A 27,298-nucleotide genomic window follows, 5' to 3' on the forward strand; every position below is an offset into this window, starting at 1 on the left:
GATGAAACGCACTTAAAGCAGATCTAAGATTACGATTGACCCGCTCATCCAGAGACGGTTGAGGATAATAAGCTGAAGTTGTTACATGTGAAATAGACAGGTCAAAACAAAATTTACAGAATAAGTTGGATGTGAATGCCTTAGCATTATCGGAAACTACATATTGACAGGGGCCAAAAGAAGCAAAAATGGTGTTCAAACAAGAAATAGTAGACTGAGCGGTGGTCAGCTTAGTCAGAAATAAGCAGGAAAATGTAGTGAAACCATCTACACACACCAGAATAAAATTATTTGCTGTCCCCTTAGATTGTGGGAAAGGTCCGACGTAGTCTATATATAGACGTTTCATGGGACGAGACACTTGATGAGATGACAATAGACCTAGCTCAGTTGACAAGGTGGGCTTACTAAACAAGCAAGATTTACAGCCTTTTACCATTTCTCGAATTTCGCGGTCCATACCTTTCCAAATGAACATTTCTCGGATCTTTTCCCGAGTTTTGAAGATGCCTAAATGCCCCGCTAATGGGGTTTCATGATAGTACTTGAAGTTAATAGGCACAAGCACCGCTGGAACTACTACTTTCATCTTTCAATCGTGCCTCGACGGGCAGCACAGAACCCCTTCTAAATACATAAGGGACGACATGTTCCCCCGAAGAAAGGGTTTCCATAATAGGAGCCAGCACTATCCCGAATATCCCGAAATAACATGGGGGCACCAGTTAGAATGGCATTAATGCCCGAAGGTATGGGCGTGGGAAGAGAAGTATTATCTTCTAGTTCGATGGTCTCCACTTCATGAGAAATCATGCGGCTTAGTCCATCCACAACTACATTTTCAGATCCTCGAATATGCCTCATATCAAATTGGCAGAAATTCTGATGGCCCAGTGGGCTATACGACCAGTACGACGCGGCCTAGCTAATACCCAACTTAAAGCTTGCTTATCTGTTTCCAAGTCGAATTTGACGTGTTCCGGATAGAGGCGGAACTTCTCTAGTGCAAACAAAACTGCCAAATCCTCAAGTTTATAGATGGAATATTTGGCCTCTTAGAGCCGATAAGGTCCTAGAAGCGTAGGTGATGGGTCGCCTTCCGAGTTCCCTTTCCTGAAGGACAGCAGCAACCGCCAATGACGAGGAGTTGGTTTTGACAATGAATTTCTTTGAGAAATCAGGCATAGCTAATACAGGGGCGTTACAAAAAGCCAATTTCAGATCTTCGAAAGCGGCTTGCTGAGACGGCCCCTAATCAAATTTGATGCCTTTCCTATGGAGTAAGTTCAAGGGCGCCGCTCTGTTAGCAAACATACATACATACATACATACATATATACATACATACGTACATACATACATACATACATACATTTTCATTATAGACTGTTATGCCTTTCAGCGTTCAGTCTGCAAGCCTCTGAGAATTTACTAAACGTTGCCACAATCCTCGATTTGCAACTAGTGTTGTGGCCTCATTTAGTTCTATAACTCTTATCTTTAAATCGTTAGAAACCGAGTCTAACCATCGTCATCTTGGTCTCCCTCTACTTCTCTTACCCTCCATAGCAGAATCCATTATTCTCCTAGGTAACCTATCGTCCTCCATTCGCCTCACATGACCCCACCACCGTAGCCGGTTTATGCGTACAGTTTCATCCATCGAGTTCATTCCTAAATTAGCCTTTATATCCTCATTCCGAGTACCATCCTGCCATTGTTCCCACCTGTTTGTACCAGCGATCATTCTTGCTACTTTTATGTCTGTTACTTCTAACTTATGAATAAGATATCCTTAGTCCACCCAGCTTTCGCTCCCGTAAAGCAAAGTTGGTCTGAAAACAGACCGATATAAAGATAGTTTCGTCTGGGAGCTGACTTCCATCTTACAGAATACTGCTGATCGCAACTGCGAGCTCGCTGTGTTAGCTTTACTACATCTTGATTCAATCTCGCTTACTATATTACCATCTTGGGAGAACATACAACGTAAATACTTGAAATTATCAATCTGTTTTAGCTTCGTATCACCAATCTGACATTCAGTTCTGTTGAATTTCTTACCTACTGACATCAATTTAGTCTTCGAGAGGCTAATTTTCATACCATACTCATTGCACCTATTTTTAGTTCCAAGATATTAGACTGCAGGCTTTTGGCACAGTCTGCCATTAAGACCAAGTCGTCAGCATAGGCCAAACTGCTTATTACATTTCCACCTAAGTGAATCCCTTACTGCCATTTTATAACTTTCAGCAGATGATACTTGTAAACTACGAACAACAAAGGTGAAAGATTACAGCCTTGTCTAACCCCTGTAAGTACCCTGAACCAAGAACTCATCCTATCATCAATTCTCACTGAAGCCCAATTGTCAACATAAATGCCTTTGATTGATTTTAATAATCTACGTTTAATTCCGTAGTCCCCCAGTATAGTGAACATCTTTTCCTTCGGTACCCTGCCATATGCTTTCTCTAGATCTACGAAACATAAAACACAACTGCCTATTCCTCTCGTAGCATTTTTCAATTACCTGGCGCATACTGAAAATCTGATCCTTATGGTCTTTCTGTGGTCTGAAACCACACTGGTTTCCAACTTCCTCTCAACGACTGATCGCATCCTCCCTTCCAAGATGCCAGTGAATAAATACTTTGCCTGGTACACTAATCAATGAGATTCCTCGTTAGTTGTTGCAATCCATCCTGTTCCCTTGCTTATAGATAGGTGCAATTACTGCTTTTGTCCAATCTGAAGGTACCTTATCAACACTCCCCGCTAATTTTACTACTCTATGAAGCCATTTCATCCCTGCCTTCCCACTATACTTCACCATTTCAGGTCTAATTTCATCTGTTGCTGCTGCTTTATGACAATGGAGTTTTTTTTACCATCCTTTCCACTTCTTCAATCATAATTTCACCAACATCATTTTCCTCCTCCCCATGAGCTTTGGCAGTTTGCAACGCCACCAAGATGATTTTCTTGCGCTCTGCAAATAACCTTACTCCTTGTGGGTGGGGTTAACTTCCAATAAGTAACCAGGGAAACCTGACCCCTACAGAACACGTCCCCAGGTGGCGGATAGGGGGCCCCTACAGTATGTAGGGCTGGTTGAAATAACCAATACAACCCGTGGACCAACAGGTAGCCCAATTCCTGGGGGTTTTAAAATATTGGGACACTCTCTCTCCAGGGGTCATAAATATGGAGGGCCCTTGCCCTGGGTTAAGGGTGAAGACCTCAACGGCATCTACGGCGGAGAAGATGGACTTTGGTACGGCGGATATGGCGGAAGAGGCAACCCATCCTTCTGGGATGTACAGATGGAACCTACTGCCTTGTAGGACGAGGAAGGCATCCTCAAAGGCTAAGGGAGTAAACCTTGAAAGAAAATCCTCTTATGCGTTAGGCCTAGCAAGTCAGCAGGAGAGTATTGAGTATAGTTGCTTTCAATAAGAAAAAGAGCCTCGGAAAGAATATTATAGACCGGACTGACATGTCCTCTCAGACAGTTGTAAAGTATGATGACCGTAAGGCTGATGATATACAATGTTCTGAAAGGAAACCCCAAATAAAAGAGAGACCCAAATACCGAATTGGAACTATGAACATTCTATCATTAACTGGAAAGTTAGAAGAACTCCTAGACATGATGGATAGAAGAAAAATATCAATATTGGGATTGAGACCAAATGGAAAGGGATTGGAAGTAAGACACTTCGTGGAGGTTATAAATTATACTGGAGTGGACAGGAGAACGTAGCGAAAAATGGTGTTGGATTCTTAATTAAGGAAAGGACTGATGCTACAGCTGAAGTTATCTGCAAAAGTGATAGAATCATTAAAATGTCCATGAAACTGGAGAACACTAAGTACACCATCATACAAGTGTATGCCCCACAGACAGGCTGCAGTGAGGAAGACAAAGAGAAATTTCGGCAAGACCTGGAAGATACAGTTAATGATGAAAATGTTGTTATTATTGGAGATCTAAATGCGCAAGTTGGGGTAGACAGACTTGGGTACGAGAACATCATTGGTCCACATGGATTTGGACAAAGGAACCCAGAAGGAGAACAACTATTAGATCTGTGCAGAAGAAATGATCTTATAATCAAAAATACATTCTTCAAAAAAAGAGACAGTCACAGAATAACAAGGTACAGTTGGGATGGCCAGTATAGAACATTGATTGACTACGTAATCACAAATAAAGATGGTGGCAGGTACATCACAGATGTAAAGGTCATCCCTAGTGAAAGCATGGACAGTGACCATAGATTGTTGGTAGTAGACTTCAAACATAAGACAAATGAAACGCAGAACCTTATGACGAAAAAACCAAGGATTAAAACTTGAAGTTGCAAGAAGTCCAAATAAAGGAAGAATACAAACTAAGGATTCAACAGAGTTTGCCGAAGTGTGAAGTAACCAGCGTTAATGAAGAATGGAAGGCCTTCAAAGACACCTTTGTGGGAGAAGCCAAAAACCTATGTGGAGTTACAAGTTCTATCAAAAGAAAAAAGGAGACACCATGGTGGAATGATAGAGTGAAAACAGCGGTGAAAGAAAGAAACCAAATAAAGAAGGCACTGGACAAGGAGAAACAAAAATAGGGACAAGAACGAAATGAACAAGAAATACAAAGACTTCAAGGAGTATACGGGAACAAGAAACTTGCTGTAAAGAACATTGTAAGGGAAGAAAAAGAGAAGAAATGGAATAAGTTTGCAGACAAACTGGAAGAGGACAGTAGAGGAAATATGAAATTGCTATACAGTGTAGTGAAAAACAAGCGAAGGGATCAGGAGACCATAAAAGCAATAGAACGTGATGATGGAACTCTGGCACAAGAAGAGGGAGAAATTAAACAAGAACTCAAGATCTATTTCGAAAAGCTGCTGAATGGAGATACATAAAACATAACAACGGATAGAGGAGAGCCAAGTCGAGGAACCACAACTAAACCACCAATTACATGGCTTGAGGTTGAAAATGCGCTCAAGAGCATGAAGAAAGGAAAGCCAGTGGGCGTAGATGAACTAAGTGCTGATATGCTGAAAGTAGCGGGAGTTCCAGGAATCCAATGGCTCTATAGACTGCTCAACAAGATATGGGAGGAAAATACTATTCCTGAGGACTGGAAGATGGGCATCATTGTACCTCTGTTCAAGAAAGGAAGCCGACGAAAATGTACTAATTACCGTGGTATCACACTACTGTCTCATGTCCTGAAAATATTGGAAAAAATAATAGAGACCAGAATCAGAGATATTGTTGAACCAATTTTGGAAGAAGAGCAGTATGGTTTCAGACCAGGAAGGTCAACTACAGACCTTATATTTGCAATTAGGATGCTAATGGAAAAATACTGGGAGAAGAACAAGCCTTTATTCCTAATATTTTTGGACATTGAGAAAGCATACGATAGTGTACCAAGGGAAAGAATTTGGCAATGCATGAAAGAACTTCAAGTGCGAGACAGCCTCATAGACAAAGTGAACATGTTGTATAGTGGGAACAGAAGCTGTATTCAAGTAGGATGTGGTTTGTCGGACTGGTTTGAAACAAAGAGAGGAGTGCAGCAGGGCAGCTCATTGTCACCACTTCTATTTATTATTGTAATGGATGTAGTAATGAAATCTATTAAAAGGAAAGAACATGGAGATATCAAAGCCTTCACATTTGCAGATGATGTTGCGAGCTGGAGTGACTCAGAAGAGGAATTGGGAGAGAGAATACAAAGCTGGAATGAGGAGTTTAAGAAATATGGTTTAAACATCAGCAAGACCAAGACGGTGGTGATGAAAGTGTATGGAAAAGGGGCAGAACCAATAGTCATGTTAAATGAAGCTCAACTGGACAGCGTTCCAGTTTTCAAATACTTGGGTAGCGTTATATCAAATGACAACCTAGCAAAACATGAGGCGAACAATCGAATCAATAAGGCAACACAATTCTACCACCAGGTAAGACACCTGCTGTGGGATGAGCAAATACCCATGAAAACAAAAATGGCATTGTACAAGTCCTATTATACACCAATTCTTACATACAGTCTCGAAACCACAACACTGACCAATAGAGATAATTCCAAACTTCAGGCAGCTGAAATGAAATTCCTACGCACTATGATCCAGAAAACCAGGAAAGACAAGATTAGGAATGAGAAAATTAGAGAAGAAGTAGGAATAGACAATTCTCTCCTAAATAAGATTCAGATATCAAGACTGAAGTGGTTTGGTCACATGAAGAGGATGCCAGTAAACAGAACTGCAAGGAAGGAATTTGACAGAAAGGTAGAAGGAAGACGACCCGTGGGAAGGCCACGAAGGAAATGGATAGATTTAGTTAAGAGCGATGTAATGCTGAGAGGTCATGATTGGGACAAGTTGGTGGAGGAAGAATGGTACAAGGACAGGATGAGATGGAGGAGGCTCATATACCACACCCGGGAAACTGGAGATGGTTTAGGATGATGATGATGATGATGATGATGATGATGATGATGATTATTGAGATGATGATCAAAATATTCCCTCCACTTGTCCAGTGATTCCCTGGGATCTATTATGAGTTCACCTGAATTACTCAAAAGAACTGTTCATTTCCTTTTTCCCCTCCCTTCCTAAGATTCTTTATTACTGTCCAGAAAGGTTTCCCTGCTGCTTGACCTAGCCTTTCCGGGTTATTACCAAAATCTTCCCATGGCTTCTTTTTGGATTCAGCAACTATTTGTTTCGCTCTGTTTCTTTCATCTACGTACAAATCCCTGTCTGCCTCGGCCCTTGTTTGGAGCCATTTCTGATAAGCCTTCTTTTTATGTTTACAGGCTGCTCTCACTTCATCATTCCACCAAGATGTTCGCCTTTTCCCATCTTTACACACAGTTGTTCCTAGGCATTCCCTTGCTGTTTCTACTACAGCATCCCTGTATGCCACCCATTCCCTTTCTATATCCTGAATCTGCTTACTGTCTACTGTTCGAAACTTCTCACTGATCATATCCATGTACTTCTGGCTAATTTCCTCGTCCTGGAGATTTTCTACCCTTAATTGTTTGCAGACAGATTTCATTTTATCTACCCTAGGCCTTAGGTACTTAGTTCACTACTCATTCAGGACAAATATTTCAGGTTCCCTATTATGGGAATCAACATCTATATCAACAGTGGTCTGTATCATCGAAAAATCCCCGGAAAACTCGTACATTCCTAACAGATTTCCTGAATTCAAAGTCTGTTAAGATTTAGTCTATTATGGATCTGGTTCCCCTAGCCCGCCATGTGTAGCGGTGAATAGCCTTATGCTTGAAGAATGTATTTGTAACAGCTAAAACCATACTAGCACAGAAGTCCACCAAACACTTCCCATTCCCATTAGCTTCTATATCTTCCCCACATTTACCAATCACCCTTTCGTATCCTTCAGTTCTATTCCCAACTCTCGCATTGAAATAGCCCATTAGCACTATTCTGTCCTTGCTGCTGACCCTGACCACGATGTCACTCAATGCTTCATAAAACTTGTCAACTTGATCCTCATCTGCACCCTCACATGGTGAATACACGGACACAATTCTTGTCCTAATTTCTCCAACTGACAAATCTACCCACTTCATTCGCTCATTTACGTGCCTAACGGAAACTATGTTGCGTGCAATGGTATTCCTGATAAATAATAATAATAATAATGTTATTTGTTTTACTTCCCACTAACTACTATTTTAAGGTCTTCGGAGACGCCGAGGTGCCGGAATTTAGTCCCGCAGGAGTTCTTTTACGTGCCAGTAAATCTACCGACACGGGGCTGTCGTATTTGAGCACCTTCAAATACTACCGGACTGAGTCAGGATCGAACCTGCCAAGTTGGGGTTAGAAGGCCAGCGCCTTAACCGTCTGAGCCACTCAGCCCGGCATTCCTGATAAAGAGCCCTACCCCATACTCTGCCTTTCCCTTTTTTTTAACACCCGTCAAGTACACTTTATAATCTCCTATCTCTTCCTCGTTATCTCCCCGTACCCGAATATCACTTAATCCTAGCACATCCAGATGCATCCTATTTGCTGACTCAGCCAGTTCTACCTTCTTTCTTCCATAAGCCCCATTAATATAGATAGCTCCCCATCGAATTACATTTTGTTCGCCAAGTTGTTTCCAAGGAGTCCCTCGCCTGTCAAATGGGAGTGGGACTACGTTACTCCCATAGGTCCGAGGCTTGCTTAAAATATTTTGAGCTCGGTAAATTCATGAAGCAGGATGCTACCCTACTTGCACATAGTCCAAGTGAGGATCTCTCCCCTAACGGGTTATGCACCACCGGTGAATTGCTTAGCTGCTTGAACACAAGGAGGGCCACGACTCAGAATATGTCCGAGATACCCACTCCCATTCCATAGCAACTGGTATCCCGATTATAAGGACCACTTACTAGGCCACTCAGCCGTTGCCCCTGGTTCACGAACTATGATGTGACTACAGTAACCCACAAACATGAACAATTCTGTTAGCAATGTTAGGAATAAATTTCCTGAAGAAATTCACCATGCCTATGAACCTGGCAATACCTTTGATGTCCTTAGGAGGTTTGAAATCATGGATGGCCTGTGTTCTAGAATGATCAACTGAAACACCATCGGGCGACATAATATACCCTAGGAATGGCATGGAAGGTTTAGCAAAAGCTACCTTGGATAATTTGACAGTCAAGCCATCCTTATGAAGGTGATTGAGTACTTCCTTTAGATGATCTAAGTGTTCTTCAAAGGTCTCAGAAAATACGACGACACCATCAAGGTAGTGTTACAAGTATTCATATTTGATGTCCAAGAAGACCCTATCTAGCAATCTGGTAAGTACGGCTGCCCCCGTGAGGAGACCGAAAGGCACACGGTTGTACTCATACAAGTTCCAATCCGTGGCAAGAGCTGTTAGATGTTTCGATTCTTCAGCTTGAGGGATCTGGTTGTATGTCTGATTCAGGTCAAGAATGGTAAAGTACTTGGCTTTCTGAAACCACGAAAAACAAGAGTGAAGATCAGGAAGGGGCACCGATTGTAACACCACGTTACAATTTAAAGCCCTATAATCAATAACCGGCCTGAAGCCACCTTGGTGTTTCAGCACAAGAAAAATGGGCGATGAATACGCCGACTTAGAAGGTCGAAAATACCATCTTTTAACATCTGATTGATGATCTCCTTAAGAGCCTTCATTTTAGGTGGCGGTAGCTTATAAGGCGGAAACCGAACTGGAATCGAATCCGTAACCTCAGTCTTATATTCGATAAGGTCAGTAATACCAAGAGTATCAGAAACTACATCAGGAAAGGACTGACACAATTTACAAATACTTTCAGCCTGCTCCTCAGGTAGATGTCTAAGATCTAACAACATCTCATCCTGGGTAGGCGAAACAGATGAACATGACACAGAATTACATTGTAAAAGAGGAATCTTACAATTACTAGCAAATTTGAAGGTGAACGACTTACTCTGAATGTCGAGCACAAGACCAGTAGAAGACATGAAATCAGCCCCCAATATTACAGGGTAAGACAAGTGTTTAGCGACAAACAATTTTATTCTCCAGGTAAATTTGGAAAAACAAATTTTGGCAAAGATTAAACCTAAAATTTCTAGTGGAGAAGAGTTAGCCGAAACGCATTGGACAGAAGACGAACAATAGACAGGAAATTTACAAACCGTTTTTAATTTAGAATACCATTCAGCTGTAATAATGGAAATCACATTCCCCGAGTCTAATAGAGCTGTGACAGGTTTACAGTTCACTTAGATTTTAAGGAGTGGCACAAATGCGGGGGTCTCTGCCGTAATTCTGAGGCTTTCTTTAGGGCCTTCAAATGATAGGTTAGAAATAACCTCACACTTACCAGAGCTTTTACTGTGTGCAACAGGGGCTGAGCCTTGGGAAGATGAACATGCCGACTCAGCTGATGACGTCACTTTCTATTATGGGAGTTCCCGGAGGTTGCACCAGAAGTTGAGCAGGATGGGGTGCTATTAGCATTACTGCAATTCTTGGCAAGGTGATTAAACGAGTCGCATTTGAAACAACCTTGAGATGACCCTGCTCCATTCTTTGTCCCACTCGATTTTATCATTGGGCACTTATTGCACAAATGTTCCGTTGACCTACAAGCATAGCATTTGCGGGTGGTGAAAGTTCGGCGAGGTGGAGGTAAAAAATTGTTAGAAGGCGGAGGGGGCTCCTTCGCAACTCGTAAGGTGTCGGCATACCTTACTCCTTCTGTTGATACAGCCATAGCCTGTAATTCTGGGAACATGACGCGAAGCATAAGTAAGACCTATAGGGCAGAGAGATGCCTTCGACAATAGTTTGCACTATTTGGTCTTCTGGAAAATGGAGTGTGAACACCCTGGTGTAGAGTTTAATGTCTTGGATGAAATCGGCAAGATTCTCATCCAATCGCTGTACTCTGAAATAAAATTTTGTATCAAAGATGACATTGCTCTTGCCGGAATAAATTTTGCCAACAGATGGGCATGGAAGTCTTCTATGGATGATCTATCCGCTATGGCCTTAACTATTTTGTCTGAGAGGACGCCTACGGAATATGGGTACATGATTTGAAGAATTTGAGAATGAGAGAGGGAAAACACTAGTGTGTGATCTTGAAATTCAACTAAGAACCTGAGGAATGAAATGACTTTGTTGGTGGAGTTTACTGAAAATTTAGAAATTCCCTTAAGCAACATAGCCAATGGATGGGGCAAACTACTGAAACCAGGTGACGTAATAGGTGACGGCATAGAGGGTTGAGAGGTCTCAAACTCAGCATTGTTCAAAATGAAAGGTAGAATTTGTCTAGGATGACCAGACTCAGTATCCAATGGGGCAAAAGTCTGTTGAGTAGCCACGGATTTTCTACTTTCTACAGCTTTAGAGAGATCCTCCTCAGTAGGCAAGTGGATTAAAGGGACTTGGTCTGGTTTGGGAGCAGCTGCCCCAGTCAACAATTGACTAACCCTATTTGACATATCTGATAGATGTTCTACCAAATTACTAGCCTCCTTGGCATGATCCTCGTTTAATTTAAGAGACAATAGGTCTGTAGCCCTGTGGAACAGTCTAGCCTGTACTCTCTTAAGCTGATTAGCTGATGGATCGCATACTTCAAAAAAGCTCACTACAGACGCTAGCTTGGTGGTGTTGTCAGTTATGGTGGATAGAGCCTCATCAATTTCCTTTTCCCCAAAGACTGGGATACAAATAGGCAGTTCTGGGGATTCTTTAAGTTTGGCAATATCTGCCACAACCATGTCTCCAGATTGGACCTTTCTAATGAGTAACTTAAATCAATTCCTCCTTGCGCAAGTACCCAGGAGCGAGGACTTCGCGAGGCCTGGACATGTTGACATAAGGTTAATAAGTTGGAAAAATTATCAGCAACCGAGAAAATTCTTAGAGTTCGAAACAGATCCTATGTTTAGCCGTCCAAAGGGGCTTACTTTAGACCCATTCAACCACGCTCTGCTACCACTTGTTACGCGGTTTTCCGTGGAGCAGAAAGAGGTGAAAGAAGCTGAAGTGTTGCGTGAAAATAACTCATAAGTGTGCCTTTCAGAACCAACTTAATACTACTACCATCATGGCTCGAAAAGATAGTCAGTACAAACATCGCTTTCAAGTCCAAATAAATGTAACATCCTCCCATGTTGAGGAAGGCTAAGTCATCCTCAACACTGATTTGTTTTACTTTATTTACAGTGCAAAATTAAAATACACAAAATCAAAACACACGTGAAAAATAGAAAAGAAATGCTGTTCTTTTTCCTACAGTTACTGGTAAACAGCTACAATATGATATGTACACCAAAACTCACAGTACTAAAATTTATGCATTTCAAATGCACTTGTGTTCTCTCTAGACTTGGGATTTGTATGCAGATGCATATTTTGTTTGCTGATATATGGACCTCCACGCATACTTACATATATATATATATATACATGAAAATGAAATGGCGTATGTGTTTTAGTGCCGGGAGTGTCTGAGGACATGTTCGGCTCGCCAGGTGCAGGTCTTTTGTTTTGACGTCCGTAGGCGGCCTGCACGTCGTGATGATGAAATGATGATGAAGACAACACTTACACCCAGTCCCCATGTCAGAGAAATTATAACCAATGATGGTTAAAATTCCCAACCCTGCCGGGAATCGAACCTGAGACCCCTGTGACCAAAGGCCAGCACACTAACCATTTAGCCATGGACCCAGACTACACATACACATATTTCCATATGTTCGATATTAGTTCATACATTTTAAATTTCATTTTTATTGTGCATGTTTTCGACTTTTATTATGCAAGAAAATATAAAGTAATTAAGGCTGTGAACTCTTTAGCAATAAAACAACGGCACATATCAAAACACACCTCCGGATCATACCAGCTGGAGTCAATAAGAAAGCTAGAAACATGTAGGTTGCGGTCTTAGTGATTCGGTGGACATTATGCAGAACATGAAGCGTGAACTGGAAGGTATCCCAAGAAACCTCAGACTCCGTCTGCAAACAAAATATTGTGATGCCCTTAAACAAAATCCAGGCTACAGCCTCAAGGTAGCTATAAACAAATATTTGGCTGTTACTGATAATGAGGATTTACCAGAATGTTTAACACCTACACTTGCTCCCAAATGCAAGTACTGTCCTGTCAGATCCGTAAACGTAGAGAGATCATTCTCCACATTGAAGCTAGTTTTAACAGACGAACACCACAGATTTATACATGAAAACTTGGAGTGTAGCATACTGAAAAGTTATGGTCATGAAAAGTAGGGTTGCAGTGTAAAATGAAAGAGGAATATGTGGTTAAGTGTGCTTCTTCACGTTTGCATATATATATAATTTTTTTTACACTGTTTTCTTACAACCTTACTACTTGATTTATCATGTGTATTAATTAACACACTGTGCCTTATGTAGGAGACATGTTCATGTTTTAGTAGTGAACACTGATAGATTGATATGTCTCACAAACTACACACGGGTTGTTGTTCTAGTGGAACAGCCACAACTGTAGGTAGTGTGATTTTTTTGTTTTTGTTTTCCATTCAGTTGTTTATTCATGATCATTATTTTGTATATTGGTGTGGGTGAATCACGTGAGTCTAGTAAAGGCATGTTACGTTTGCATTTCATATAAGTGTTCAATAGTATGAAAATATGTGCATACCTAAATGCATAAGCATAGTTTCAGACTTATATTGGTGATTTATACAGCATATAAATACGAAGTCTAGTTATCACTTGTTGTAACGTGCAGGAACTCTGATGACTCTCCCAACTTGAGTTAGGACTTCAGCTTTCTTAACTGGTGCAATCCTTTCACTAGAAGACTTCTGTATTTGACTCTTTTTAGTTGTCTTCAGTTGTTCCCCTTCATCGTCAGTTACGTTGACTGTTGAAAATAATTTCATCTAGATGGTAGCAGTCGGGCACTTCCATTTCTCAAATCTCTTGCAGAAACATAGACAGCGTATATGAAGAAACATACAGTATTTCATAGGCCTTTCATTAATTATTGCCTCACAATCACATAAAATCATAGATATCTCTTGAAATCTCAAGCAAGCCTTTCCCAGTGTCCACTTAAGCATCTGTTTGATGAGTCGGATCACGCACTTCCACCAGTGTGCTCCTGGGAGATTGAATTTCCATTGTATATGCAGGTCTAAGTTGATTGGGGAGATTTTGACCCAGTTAGCTCTTTGAAACAGTCTGTGACCAGGCGATTTGGCTGTACGGTTAGGGGCGCGCAGCTGTGAGTTCTTATCGTGGAGATAGTGGGTTCGATTCCCACTGTCGGCAGCCCTAAAGATGGTTTTCCGTGGTTTCCCATTTTCACACCAGGCAAATGCTGGGGTTGTACCTTAATTATAAGGCCACTGCTGCTTCCTTCCCATCCCTAGGTCTTTCCTGTCCTATCATTGCCATAAGACCTACCTATCTGTGTTGGTGCGACTTAAAGCAAATAGGAAAAAGAGAGAAAAAAAAGGAAAAGAAACAATCTGAGCTCACAAAATTAGTGCCATTGTCACTGTATATGACAGATACAAAGCATTGGAGAGCTTGAAAAAACGTCTTGGTAGATAATGAATAGATCAGCTCAATATGGACTGCTCTAAAAACGGCACACACAAACAGACAAATCCATGCCTTTTCTTGTTCTTTAAAATACAAAGGTCCCACCAAATAGACACCGACCACCTCAAATAGCAAAACCTCCCTTACACGGTGTAAGGGCGGGGGACGTGTACTAGATTGCAAATTCCTCCTTCATACTGTTGACACTTTCCACAACTTGATATTAGTCTGGATTACCGGGCGAGTTGGCAGCGCAGTTAGGGCCGCGCAGATGTGAGCTTTCATCCAGGAGATAGTGGGTTCGAACGCCACTGTCAGCAGCCCTGAATATGGTTTTCCATGCTTTTTCATTTTTACACCAGGCAAATGCTTGGGCTGTACCTTAATTAAGGCCACAGCCACTTCCCACTCCTAGGCCTTTCTTATCCCATTGTCGCCATAAGAGCCAACTATGTCGGTGCGATGTAAAGCAAATTGGAAAAAAAAAAAAAAAACCTCTCTGGGTTGTCCTTCCACCAAGTGTCCAGAATCGCTCTCGTAACCCACTGAACTGCAATTTTTCTTGAAAATAAATATGCATTGATTGCGATTTAATGTGGTTTAAAAAGGAACATGTTTGCTACAGCAATTTAACACACTGAAACACAGTTCATCTTCTAACAATAGTTCAACACAGTGTGGTTGATCTTAAACCACTTGTCTACATGCAGTGCCACCCTACACGTATCACATTCATAACGGGATTCACCCCTGTTCTTTCCCTTGGCATTTTTTCTCTGTGGTCATAGCAGACCTTGCACCTTCTGGATGGTGATGCCTTGCTTGCTGTTGCTGTTACAAAGGGCACTAGGAAAGTTTTGCAATGTGAGTGAACGCTTTAGACTTTTTCAACATAATTTCCACCACACTCAATACACTTCTCCATATGTCGAAACCAGTCGCTGAAACAACTCTGCCACTTTTCTTCGGTTACATTTTCACACTCTTGATCCCATGCTGCCAGAAGCTCCTCGTCGGATGTAAAACGCCACCCTTTCAGCTTCAGCTTCACTTCTGGAAAGAGTGCGAAGTCACATGGGGCAAGCTCAGGACTGTATGAAGGGTGATCAAGCGCAGTCTACCCTCTTCTGGCAAGAAAATCCATTGTTACATTAGCACGATGTGCTGGAGCATTGTCGTGATGCAAGAGCCAAGTGTTGAGCCGTGACCTTGGACGGAGCTGCTTGAGAGCCTGGATGACCTGAGGCACTATCAAAGGGTAGGAAGGGTCCACCTATTCAATACTATTAGTTTGTATATTGTCTTATACCACTGGGACTAGTTTCGACCCCATATATATTGGGTCATCTTCAACCATGCTCCAATTGGAAGACATAAGCACATACATAACCAGTAATGATACAAACACTGATATGACACAATTTATAGTCTTAATTTAGATCATTGATAAAGTCTGAATAACATATCTACATTTTAAACTAAATAACACATAAAAAATGTTGTAGTTGATGGCGAACTTTTGTCGTTTTTACAGCAGCCATTGTTTTTGAGTTGATCTGGGAGTGTAAACACTGATATAATTTAAACCATTGATGAAGTCTGAATAACATATCCACACTTTAAACTAAATAACACATCAAGAGTGTTGTGGTTGATGGCGAACTATTTTGTCGTTTCTACAGCAGCCATTGTTTTTGAGTTGATCTGGGAGTTGGTATCCTTTTCTGTGTAGATGAGCAACTTGACTGATATTCATGTTTGTTCAATAGTAATATGTGTCAAGACTTATGTAGCTTTAAGGGGAACATTCATACTTTGAATAGGTTTTCCTTATCAGTGTAGTGATCTATTGTTTAATTTATTTGGAGGTGAATGTCCCTATGTTATTCATAAGTTACGTGCACTTGGTAAACATGGCTGCTGTAGATACGACAAAATAGTTCGCCAACAACCACAACACTCTTGATGTGCTCTTGATGTTGGGATAGCAAAGAAATATCGATATGTATCCGTGTAAACCTCAACAAAGCAATAAAGAGAGTGGACGGAAATTTCCGCCATTGCATTTATTGCATTTATGGGTTAACTGATTCAATAGCAGGTGTACTCTGGCATGGTTGTTCTTGATGTGGTTCGTCTCAAATGAAGCTTTCCACTGTGTTGTGATGAGAAGGTAGCACAACAGGGCATTTAAAAGATGCAGTGTCTTCTCTCAGGAAAATTCTCATTTTAATAATTATTTTGATGACTCCGTTATCCAGAAGTGGTTTCAGAGAAACGAGATGATCATCTGTGATGCCACTGAGTGCCTCGTTTTGAATTAGTCTGAAAACCTGATTCTGTACAGCTGTGAGTTCTTCCACACTGAGTTCACCTGATCATCTCCATTTCCATTAAATAATCCTGTCACGGTCGCCAAAATGTTATGTCTAGTAACGAACTGAAGATATGGACACTCAGCTACACACATATGGAAAGCAAGAGTAAACAATGTTGCACGAAAAGAACTCACAAATGCGACTTTCATACGTAATTTAAAAACACTACTATCATGGCTTCTCATCCAAAGAACGAAAGAACGACACTCCAAAAGATAGTCAACACACACATCACTTTCATCATGTCCAAATAAATGTAACAATGGTAAATGCAAAAATGACGATTTTGAGACTTTTATTGTGTGTGACTTGTTTTCATCGTGTCTTCTTCTGGGTAAACTATTTTATGTTTCACATTAATGAATATAAGCTATTGTAAGTGCCAGGAGAACCCAACAATAAACAATGATAAGTGGTGATACAACAGTTTAATCTTATGTCGTCCGCTGCACTCCTTATTGTATTGGCTGGGGCTGATGACCTAGATGTTAGGCTCCTTTAAACAACAAGCATCATCATCATCTATTGTATTGGCTCTTACAATACTTTACCATGGTCAGAACTGGCAAATCGACCTGCCTTAAAGGTAGCAAAGTATGTGCCTCAGCAGCTTCTTTCTGCTCTCCTGTAAAGTTAGTTATATGTCACGATTGTTCACCTCTGATGTCCAGAATTAAGTTCTGAGATTTTACTGTAATCATTAAATATTATTCACTACTATTCTTATCAGTAAACAACTGTTCATTATATATATATATTATATATTACTTAAACGTAATCCTTCTTACCAAGCTTGTTGGCTACATGATATGAGTCACATTGCTGTAAGCTTGTGTTTGTGAGATTGATACTCATGGATAAGGGGACACGTTATAACTTTGTGTGGTGGTGGTGGTGATTATTGTTTTAAGAGGAAGTACAACTAGGCAACCATCCTCTATGTAACACTAATCAGAGAGAAAAAATGAAAGGGGTCCGACACTTCGAAAAATGAAGATATCGGCCAAAGGAAGACAAGGGCCATGAAGGGCGTGAAAATGAGACTCCGTAGGCCTCCATACGTAATACCGCCGGGGTCGGAAAAGAACAAGAGTTGACCAAGAAAGGTCAGATAGTATAGATGAAAGTGAGGAGCCTGGCACAAGTAAGTGGAAGCAATGCCAGAGCTCAGCTAAGGGCCCCGTGGTCGCCAACCCACGCTTCAAAGTTCAGAGCCCCTGAATCCCCTTTTAGTCGCCTCTTAAGACAGGCAGGGGATACCGTGGTTGTTATTCTACCTCCCGCACCCACAGGGGGAAATATAACTTTGAGTTGCTTTCAGAGTTTAGTATCAGTACTTTGGTCCAAGCATGGAGACTAATGCCTTAATTGTTAGATTGCTATGGATTTGTTTACAAATGGAAGACAAATAGTAAATTCAAAAGGATAACATTATGTTTTCTATCCTCTTTCTCTTGTAACGTCTTAGGAGACTCTTTACTCTAGCTGTAATTCTAATTGACAAATGAAAAATATAGTTATGTTGCTGTGTGTTACTTTTGGCCTAATATTTTTTATTATTTTAATGAACATTTTGTTTTATAATGTTGCAAGCTTTCCAGAATTTTCAAAGAGCTTATTGAATGGGTGTTTTTTTTTTTTTTTTTTTTTCAGTACTTACCTAATAATATTGTGTAACACACTTGAATTTATAATGTCTTTCTTATGTGAATTAAATGATCAGAGTCAAGTTTGACAAAATTTCTCAGTATAAGATTATTATTGGGAAGAGGTGTAGGAAAGATGAAAGAAGTTGCAGATATGTAACAGGGGCATTGCATTAGATAATTGAGTACACCATGAACTTAATGTTTTGCTTAGTTTCATTGTCTGTGGGTTTAGTGAGTGCCATTTGATGAGAGGTAGCTTTTTCGTTGTTGTTTTCCTTGTACTGAAATTGTTTAACTTTGTCTTATTTAATGTCTAGTGCTTCTGACGACAAATGCAGACCGGAATCAAATACATCCATACACAGGAGACTTATGCCAATTAGATATCTACCTTGATCCTACTACTGCTCCTCAGGATGACCATAATTTAATAGTGGCAGAATCTCAAGGTAGTACTGTCCACTGTGTTCGCCTCTTTGCATATGTCGAGTCGATTCACAAGGAGTCATACAGTACAAACTCTAATCCTGCTTGGGCACATGGTAAGTTTATGGGCCTTTGTTTTATTTTATTTTTTGATGACCACAGAATTAGGTTCCATGTAACAAACTTCCTCCCCTATTCCTCGTCAGACTTTTTAATTGGAAAGTTATGTGTTATACACTATGTTAAAACAACTAAAGCTCGTTATTGGAAGTATGTGTAGTGCAAATCCCCTACCTTAGCTGAGTGGATAGATATACTCCCAATGGAATTGGGAAGCAACTCTGTTAGAAAATCTGAGATTCAATTCCCGTTGCTGGGCATTGATCCGAATGATCTGTACATTCACTTGGGGATAATACCTTATTTCAAAATCTGAAAAACTCTAATTCCAGCCATAAGCAGTTTAAAGTTTCTTACATTACTGTATGACCCAGTATGGGTACTGTGCAACATCTGAAGTGCTGCTACAGGTAGTAATAATTAGTAACAAATGTGTGCTGGTGCAGTTGTATTATGTGGAAAACATGTATGTCTACGGACTCTCCTCCATTATTCTCTATTTGGAAGATAGCAAGAAAAATTAAAATTCTCTATTAGGACCATTGCTTCCATGGATTCATGAATAGATATTCCATGACAACATAAATAATATTATTAGTTTTATGTCAAACTAACTATTTTTATGTTTTTTGAGATGCCAGGGTGGCAGAATTTCGTCCAGCAGGAGCCCTTTTATTTGCCAGAGCCCCTTCAAATACCTCTAGACTGGATCAGGGTCAAACGAGCCAACTAGGACTCAGGCCTGCACTTGAATCATCCGAGCCACTCAATTAAGCTCCAATAGTGTCAGCTTCTGCTTTTTATCTTCACGACCTCATGAAATAAATTTGAAACAGAGTTGAATCCTACAGTGCATTCTTTGAAAAGTCGTAACATGGTAGCCAATTGATCAAGCACATTGCCAATGAGCTAACCTCATGTGTGGTTGATATGTATAACTCGCAGGCTAGAACTTCATTCAAAATTTTTATTTGGTATTTTAACAAAGGATCTCATATTTACAGACCACATGAATGAAGTCATTCACTCCGTGGCAAATGCTGGAGCTGTACCTTAATTAAGGCCACGGCCGCTTCCTTCCCACTCCTAACCCTTTCCTCTCCCATCATTGCCATAAGACTTACCTGTGTCAGCGCGACGTAAAGCAACTTGTAAAAAAAAAAAAAAAAAAAAAAAAGTAAGTGAGTTTATACTAGTGAGTATTGGCAAGGTGGACCAATACAAAATAATATATAAGAGCACTAACATTCAAGTGAAAGCAAGAATAATTGATGAAGATATCAACAAATCAAAATCATTTGTTTGCAAATGAGGTGTCTACTTTGGTGGCAAATGGTACACAAAAATACGTTATTGTCAAGCACTACATTTTTTATTAACAAGGGAAGAAGACATTTTCCTAAAATACACTATTATACAATTTACACTAACAATTATTCTATTAAACACACAGCTCATTCTTAATAAATTTATATTATTTACAAAATTCTACTCACAATATCTTCTGTACTTATAAACATCAACTCATAAACAGTATGTAGAATACATCTGCTATAAGATTAACATTTACATTGCATTTATTTATTTTCCCATTTTGGAACCAAACAAGCATAATAACCTGCTGCTTCTTAACCAGAGCCCCTTTTATCACCACTTTTCAGAGTTCCTGAAGGTCTTTCACAGCTACCATAGCGGTCCTAGGGGCCCTCAAAGTCCCCATTGTACTTCACCCCTACAGGCAGTCCCCTACTTCAGCTGTCCAATCTATACACCAGGGGATGGAATTAATTTATTCACAAACGTTCTTTATTTACAATAACCTGCACAGGTCAAATGCCCTCTAACATTTCTTTTCTCTGTTACTATTTATTCTTTTCTTGAATATCTATACAGATTTTGGAAAAGGACAAACACTACCCTTGGTAAACTGTTCCACTCCGTCACGCACTTCCCAGTGAATGAAAATTTACCTCAATCGCTCCTGCTAAAATCCCTTGTAATTTTATACTTGTGGTCAGCCCTACCAATGTAATTATTTTCCAACTGAAGTCTCTCATGGATTCCCCCCCATGCTTCCTCTCCTTTATAATCCTATTCTAGTTTTCTCCCTTCTCTTACTTAAAGTTTTCCACCCAAGTTTTCTCTAACATTTCTGATACACTACTTTTTCTCCTAAAATCACCTGTTACAAATCTTGCTGCTTTCCTCTGCACGCCATCTGTTTATTTTATCAGGTATTCCTGATGAGGATCCCAAACACTGTTTACCTGTTCCGATAATGGACGAACCATACTTAAATAACTTTTCTCTTTTAATTCTTTGTTGCATCCTTTAAGTAGCCTCATTATGACATGTAACGATCTATATGCTTTCCCTGCAAGTCATCAACATGACCCTTCCAGTGTAAATTACTTTCAAATCTCACACCTAAGTATTTGCACTTGTCATCTTTTGGGACAATTACCTCATCCAAAGTATATTTAAATTCAGTTTTCAAGCTCCTGTTTGTAAATGTTATAACTGTTGATTTGCCTCCATTAACCTTCATATTATATTCTTCAACCCATTGTTGGATACTGTCAAGGTCCCTTTGTAATTCAATGTTATTTATTTCCTTATAAACAATTATGTCATTTGCATACAACCTTATTTTTTATGTTATATTGTTCCCTAAACCGTTTGCATATATTAGGAAAAGTAATGGACTGATTATACTACCCTGTGCAATTCCCTTCCAAACTTTCTGTTCCTGTGATACATGATTTCCTACTTAGACTTCCTGAATGCTTGGATTTAGAAATGTCCTTATCCAACGTATAATCCATGTGCAATCCTATTCCCTCCAGTTTTTTAAATAATATTCCATGTTCCACTCTGTCAAATGCTTCGGAAAGGTCTAAGGCTATGCAGTCCAACTGTCCTCCTGAATCCAACTGATCTGATATGCCCTGCTGAAATCCTACCAGTTGTGCCTCGCAAGAAAATGTCTTTCTAAATTCTTACTGGTTCCTCATGAACCATTATATAATTGAAAGGTTGAAAATCATATTTATCTCATGTAGAAATCATTTGAAAGAGATTGCGCATGATACAATACATTCCCCTTAACACAATAACAGGGCAGTTGTTACCTAAAAACTAACTACTACCATAAGGAAAATAAGTAATCCAATGCTGATAGTAGAAGCTCACTGGATCACATCCAGAATTGTAACTAGAGTCCCACGTAAAATAAACGCTGGTTGGTATGCGTGTTGTTGACGCGGTGGAAGGACTACCTTTGGTTGTAGGGCTGTCCTTGTAGCTATGTGTGCAGTAATTAATAATAATACTGCACGTATCCAGTCATAAAATCGGTCATCATATATAAAAGAACAATCAAAGACTGACAGACTTCAGAAAATTGAAAGGAGGACTGGAAGAACCTGCATCAACAAAAAATACCAGAAAGATGTACAGTGGCGGTTAATACCTAACAAAGTCGTGTACAAAGAGCTAGAACCCATTACAGATACTATGCGTAAGAGGAGACTGGGATTCTTTGGACATATCATGAGGATGCAGGATTCGAGACTTCTGAAACAACTAGTACAACACAATCTCGTCTCAAAAAATACAACAGGATGTAAATGGATCAGAGAAGAGAGGATCTGAAGGAAATAGGCCTTACAACAGAAAACACCACAAATAAGATAAAATTGAATACAAAACTCAAGAATACAAACCTCCGCTTCACCCTTAAACAAAACAAACCAACAACACGCATATTTTCAACTGAGGAAAGGGCACAAAGATCGGAGCATCTGAAAGAGTACTGGGAGGACCGCAAAGCCCAAACAATCCCTTCAAAGAGACCTGAACAACGGACTGACTAAAGTGATCCTATGTCGTCATAGAAGAAGAAAAGAACGTGATACAGATCATTAACACAGAAATCATAACTTCGTTGGAGTACAGTATATCATTTCAATGTAGCCAATGGTAATTCATAAATAATAATTACTACCATTACAAAGCCATTGTTATCATATGCATGCGTAAAATATACAGGGTGAACCGAAATTCGCACACTCGGGCGTCGCAGTGCGCCTCCTCACATGCCAGCAATTTAAAAAAATGTGCCTCACAAAAGTTCGTCCTGCGAGTATATCTGGCAGAAAAAGGACATTGAAGAGTGGCAATCTGGCAATACTGTAACCACATGTAGGGTAATTACCTCTGTCACCACATATTAGTCGTGGTGTACAGTTGGTGCAGTGGATAGAGTTTTGGTTTAGCATGCAGGAGGTCGAGAGGTTGATCTTGGGGTGAGGCGTATGTTTTTTATTTCGTAAATGTAGTCCAGGTGGTATGGTATTTGGCATCTTAATCGTCAACAGCGAATAAATTCACGCCCACAACTTGGAAAGGGCGTCTTTCAAAGCTGACCAATGAAAACGATTGTTCGTCCATTTCTAGGATCGTAGTATGTAAGTAAAATGGTTTCTAGAGGACCTGCTGCAATTGCTGTTGATGATTAAGATGCCAGATACCATACCACCTGGACTACATTTACGAAATAAAACACTTACGCCTCAACCCAGGATCGCCCCCTCGACCTCCTGCATACTAACCCAAAACTCTATCCACTGCACCAACTGTACAGCACGACTAATATGTGCTGACAGATGTAGTTACCCTACATGTGTTACAGTGTTGCCCGATTGCCACTCTTCAACGTCCTTTTTCCTGCCGGATATACTCGCACGATGAACTTTTGTGAGAGACATTTTTTCATTGCTGGCATGTGAGGAGTAGCGCTGCGATGCCCAAGTGCGTGAATTTCGGTTCACCCTGTATAGTAAACACACACGTCGTCCTAGGCGTGCACAATACAAATGGAAAGTAAGTGTTTTGTGATGGATTATACTGTTAAATCTCGTCAAACCTCATACGAATTAGAATGATCTCAAATACACGGCACATCTCATAACTAATATGAATTAGGTACATTCGGACAGATCACACGTCTTTGATGCATATCATAATGTAATTCAATATTAACATATCATTTACCATCACTGGTGCTGAATTCACCATCGATTAATACTCACTTATCACTCATATATATCACTTCACCTGAAAATCAGCTCATATTTTTCACATATCCAATATCATCCATAAATCAACGTCAAATACACGACTACCTTCATGTTACCCATATTTGACACCATAATATGCAATACTTTGCCTAATTATTTCATTATAAGCCATGCTGGGACTAATATTTAACCATTAATTCGATATCCACTTCATAACACTCATATATGACATTACAAAACACATCAACATTTCCTCTTATATTGCTATCATTTCCTAAGCAACTTCGATGTGCATGATTTAGAGATCATTACATGTCACACGTATTCACGTTGCACTGTTCATTGAATAATAATAATAATAATAATAATAATAATAATAATAATAATAATAACTGATATTGATATCATCAAAGTCGGTACATCTCAACAAATGTTCCCACACACGCATATTACCGTATAAATGTTTATATTCCATACTAAACTGTATATATATGGATCACAAAAATGTCAAAATAATACACACCACTACTTATTATGTGTATACTCCACGTCCTATCGAACTGTCGAACTACTTCAGAACATCTATCACTACTGAAAATTACATACTACTACTATGAAAAGAAATAAAATCTACTTGAAAGAACATTATTGAATATATAAAGATTGACTGACTTTTGACCAGGGTTTAGATTGCGCATGGTCCAATGTTTCCTTCTCATAACTGCATTGTTACCGTGGTTAGGGCTCACTTTTACATATTAGCCCTCCATATTTTTACTCAAGTGCATTTTCGAAAGAAACATGCGTTCCTCTCAAGCAGATTAGGCCTGAAACAGTCCTGAGTAAGATTAACAAACTCATATAATGATATACTATAACGTACACTTCCAATACTTTTGCTTTTTCTTAAATCTTTTTGTACTTGGCAGGTTCAATCCTGGCTCAGTCTGGTGGTATTTGAAGGTGCTCAAATACGACAGCCCCGTGTCGGTTGATTTACTGGCACGTTAAAGAACTCCTGCGGGACTAAATTCCGGCACCTCGGCGTCTCTGAAGACCTTAAAAAGTAGTTAGTGGGACATAAAACAAATAACATTATTATTATTATTATTATTATTATTATTATTATTATTATTATTATTATTATTATTATTATTATGAATCTTTTCGTAATATCAACTTGAAAACCTCTTATATGTATTTTAATGGCTTCTCAATAACAACTTAAACCTCTCATAGATCTCAATGCCTCTTCAATAGTAATCTTTTCATGATATTAACTTGGAAGCCTTTCTCAACAACTTCTCAATAATAATCTGCGTTATAATTTTCATTACAACAGAGACATGCAACGGAATATTCTAACTTACAACATGAATTTCCATTTCAAGGAATACACCTTTGCTGATCAATATATAGATGTCGCCACCACTGTACTTATATACTATTGATATCTTACCGTATGTAATACCTATTTATCTGTACTCCCCTTGGTTTTGTCTTATGGAATACAAACTACAAAATATACAATACTTAAAATTACCCTTACACAGCTAAAATTATACAGTATTGAGTTTAAAATGTTGACAGAGTCCATTTTTCTCAGTTTACATTTTGCACTCGTGACATGTATAGATAGACACGCATCAAGACTGCTCTGGTGCCATGAGTCCTATCATAATTGATTCTCTGCATCGACACTCGTGTTGTTTTCTTCATATCATATGGAAATGGCATACCACCGACTTCTCTCTATTTTATTCTGTACAGAGGAAATGACCTGCTTATTCCAGAGCCAAGTTGGAGTTGAAAATATTGAAATTCAGGAAGGCAGTTCCAGGAGCTGCCTCTGTCAGTAACTCCCTCCCCCCCGAATGTTGATGATTATGCCAAATCATGCATATGCTTTACTGAAGCAGTGAAGCAGTTACCTGACAGTTGTAGCCCATCAGGTGTGTGAGCTGAAGAAGCATTGTCATCTGCATGTTGCAGTTTATTTACTTGGGTGAGACTTGTAAGCATTTTTGATCAGAGTCTGTTTTTCAAAATAGTCCTCTATCAAATCTATACTCAGTTTCTACACCTGTGTTGTTTGCAGACAGTGTTTCATACAACATGACTGTCAGGTCAAAAAGTTTTGGTGCAAGTACACAACTTTGTTTAAGCCCATTAATGATGAGAAATTCTTCTAATGTTTCATTCTGTTACAGCACCAGTACAAACATATCATCATGGAGAGCTTGGATCAGTCAAACAAAGTGTTCAGGACAGCTACATCCTTCCTAAAACATTGCTTCTCTGGGCACTGTACCAAAGGCCTTTTCCAGATTGTAGAATACCCCAAAAGCAAAGGCGTTTGTTGTTCTCTGCACCTTTTCTGTACTTTCATTCATTCATTCATTCATTCATTCATTCATTCATTCATTCATTCATTCATTCATTCATTTATTTAGCTTCCATAGACTGTACAATTACATATTTTGAAATATGCCAACAGTATAGGAGTTGTCAAGTGATTTCCTAATACTAACAATAATATATGCACAACAATGAACATTTTGAAAAAGAAGAAAAACAGGAACACCAAATACCCCAATGTTAGGACAGCACATCTTAATTTTTTAAAATAATATTAATAACCAATATTTACAAGACAAAATAAAAATATATTGGTGTGGTGTTAATAATATGAACATAGTCAATGTGACATTAACATATTTTTAAGGCTATATACTAGATTACAAGTTAATAAGTAGTAGCATCATTACCAGCACTTCATCATGTATTCTTCTGTACTGTAGAAGCAGCTACTCAGCAGGAGATTTTTTTAAAGCTGTGGTAAATGAACTGACGGGACTAATATCTTTAATCGTAGTTGGAAGCTTATTATACAATCTGATTCCAACAGAGTCTACATGTCTCAAGGCAATGGTTTTACTCTTGTGCTCGATAAAAATATTATTTCTTGTTCACGTCTGGTAATTGTGATTGTCAAAATTCTTTCTGAAGTGATCAATATTTTTTTTCATGTGTAGAATGCATTGCATGATGTATATGCTTGGTACTGGGAGTATCCTTAGTCTCTTAAATAATGGTCTGCAATGATCTAACCTGTTACGTCTCAATATAATTCTGATAGCTCGTTTCTGTATTCGAAAAATAACATCAAGATTTGATTTGTAGCAGCCTCGCTGTAGCTGTCTTGCATGGAAGATCATATCAGTAGTGTCTCGGAGGAATGAAACCCACACACAACAGATTCAGGAGGTACCTTCTCAGAGACTGTCTGGAGACGATTCAACAGAATTCTAGCAAATATTTTACCAGCTATGCAGAGCAGGGATATGCCATGGCAATTGCCACATATGCTTCAATTGGGGTTTAAAAAAAATGATTGGGATCTTGTACAGTGCTGCAGAAGTGAATGTTAAGGATATGCTGAAAGAGTTTCACATGCAACAGAGCAAGTGGATTGGAGGATAGTTGTAACATTTGCTGATGCAACA

At 39.4% G+C, this 27,298-nt stretch overlaps 1 protein-coding gene across 3 annotated transcripts in view; it reads left to right on the plus strand.

Moving 5' to 3' along the window:
• The window catches only part of Setx (Senataxin), a 491,296-nt gene that overhangs the window by 191,870 nt on the left and 272,128 nt on the right, over positions 1–27,298 (plus strand). For all 3 annotated transcript variants that reach the window (XM_067147633.2, XM_067147634.2, XM_067147635.2), the window contains exon 8: positions 18,483–18,707. In XM_067147633.2, coding sequence (XP_067003734.2) covers positions 18,483–18,707 — 225 coding nt within the window. The remainder of the gene's footprint in view (positions 1–18,482; positions 18,708–27,298) is intronic.

The sequence above is a fragment of the Anabrus simplex genome, chromosome 5 (genome assembly GCF_040414725.1).
Source record: "Anabrus simplex isolate iqAnaSimp1 chromosome 5, ASM4041472v1, whole genome shotgun sequence".
Classification (NCBI taxonomy): Eukaryota; Metazoa; Arthropoda; class Insecta; order Orthoptera; family Tettigoniidae; genus Anabrus; species Anabrus simplex.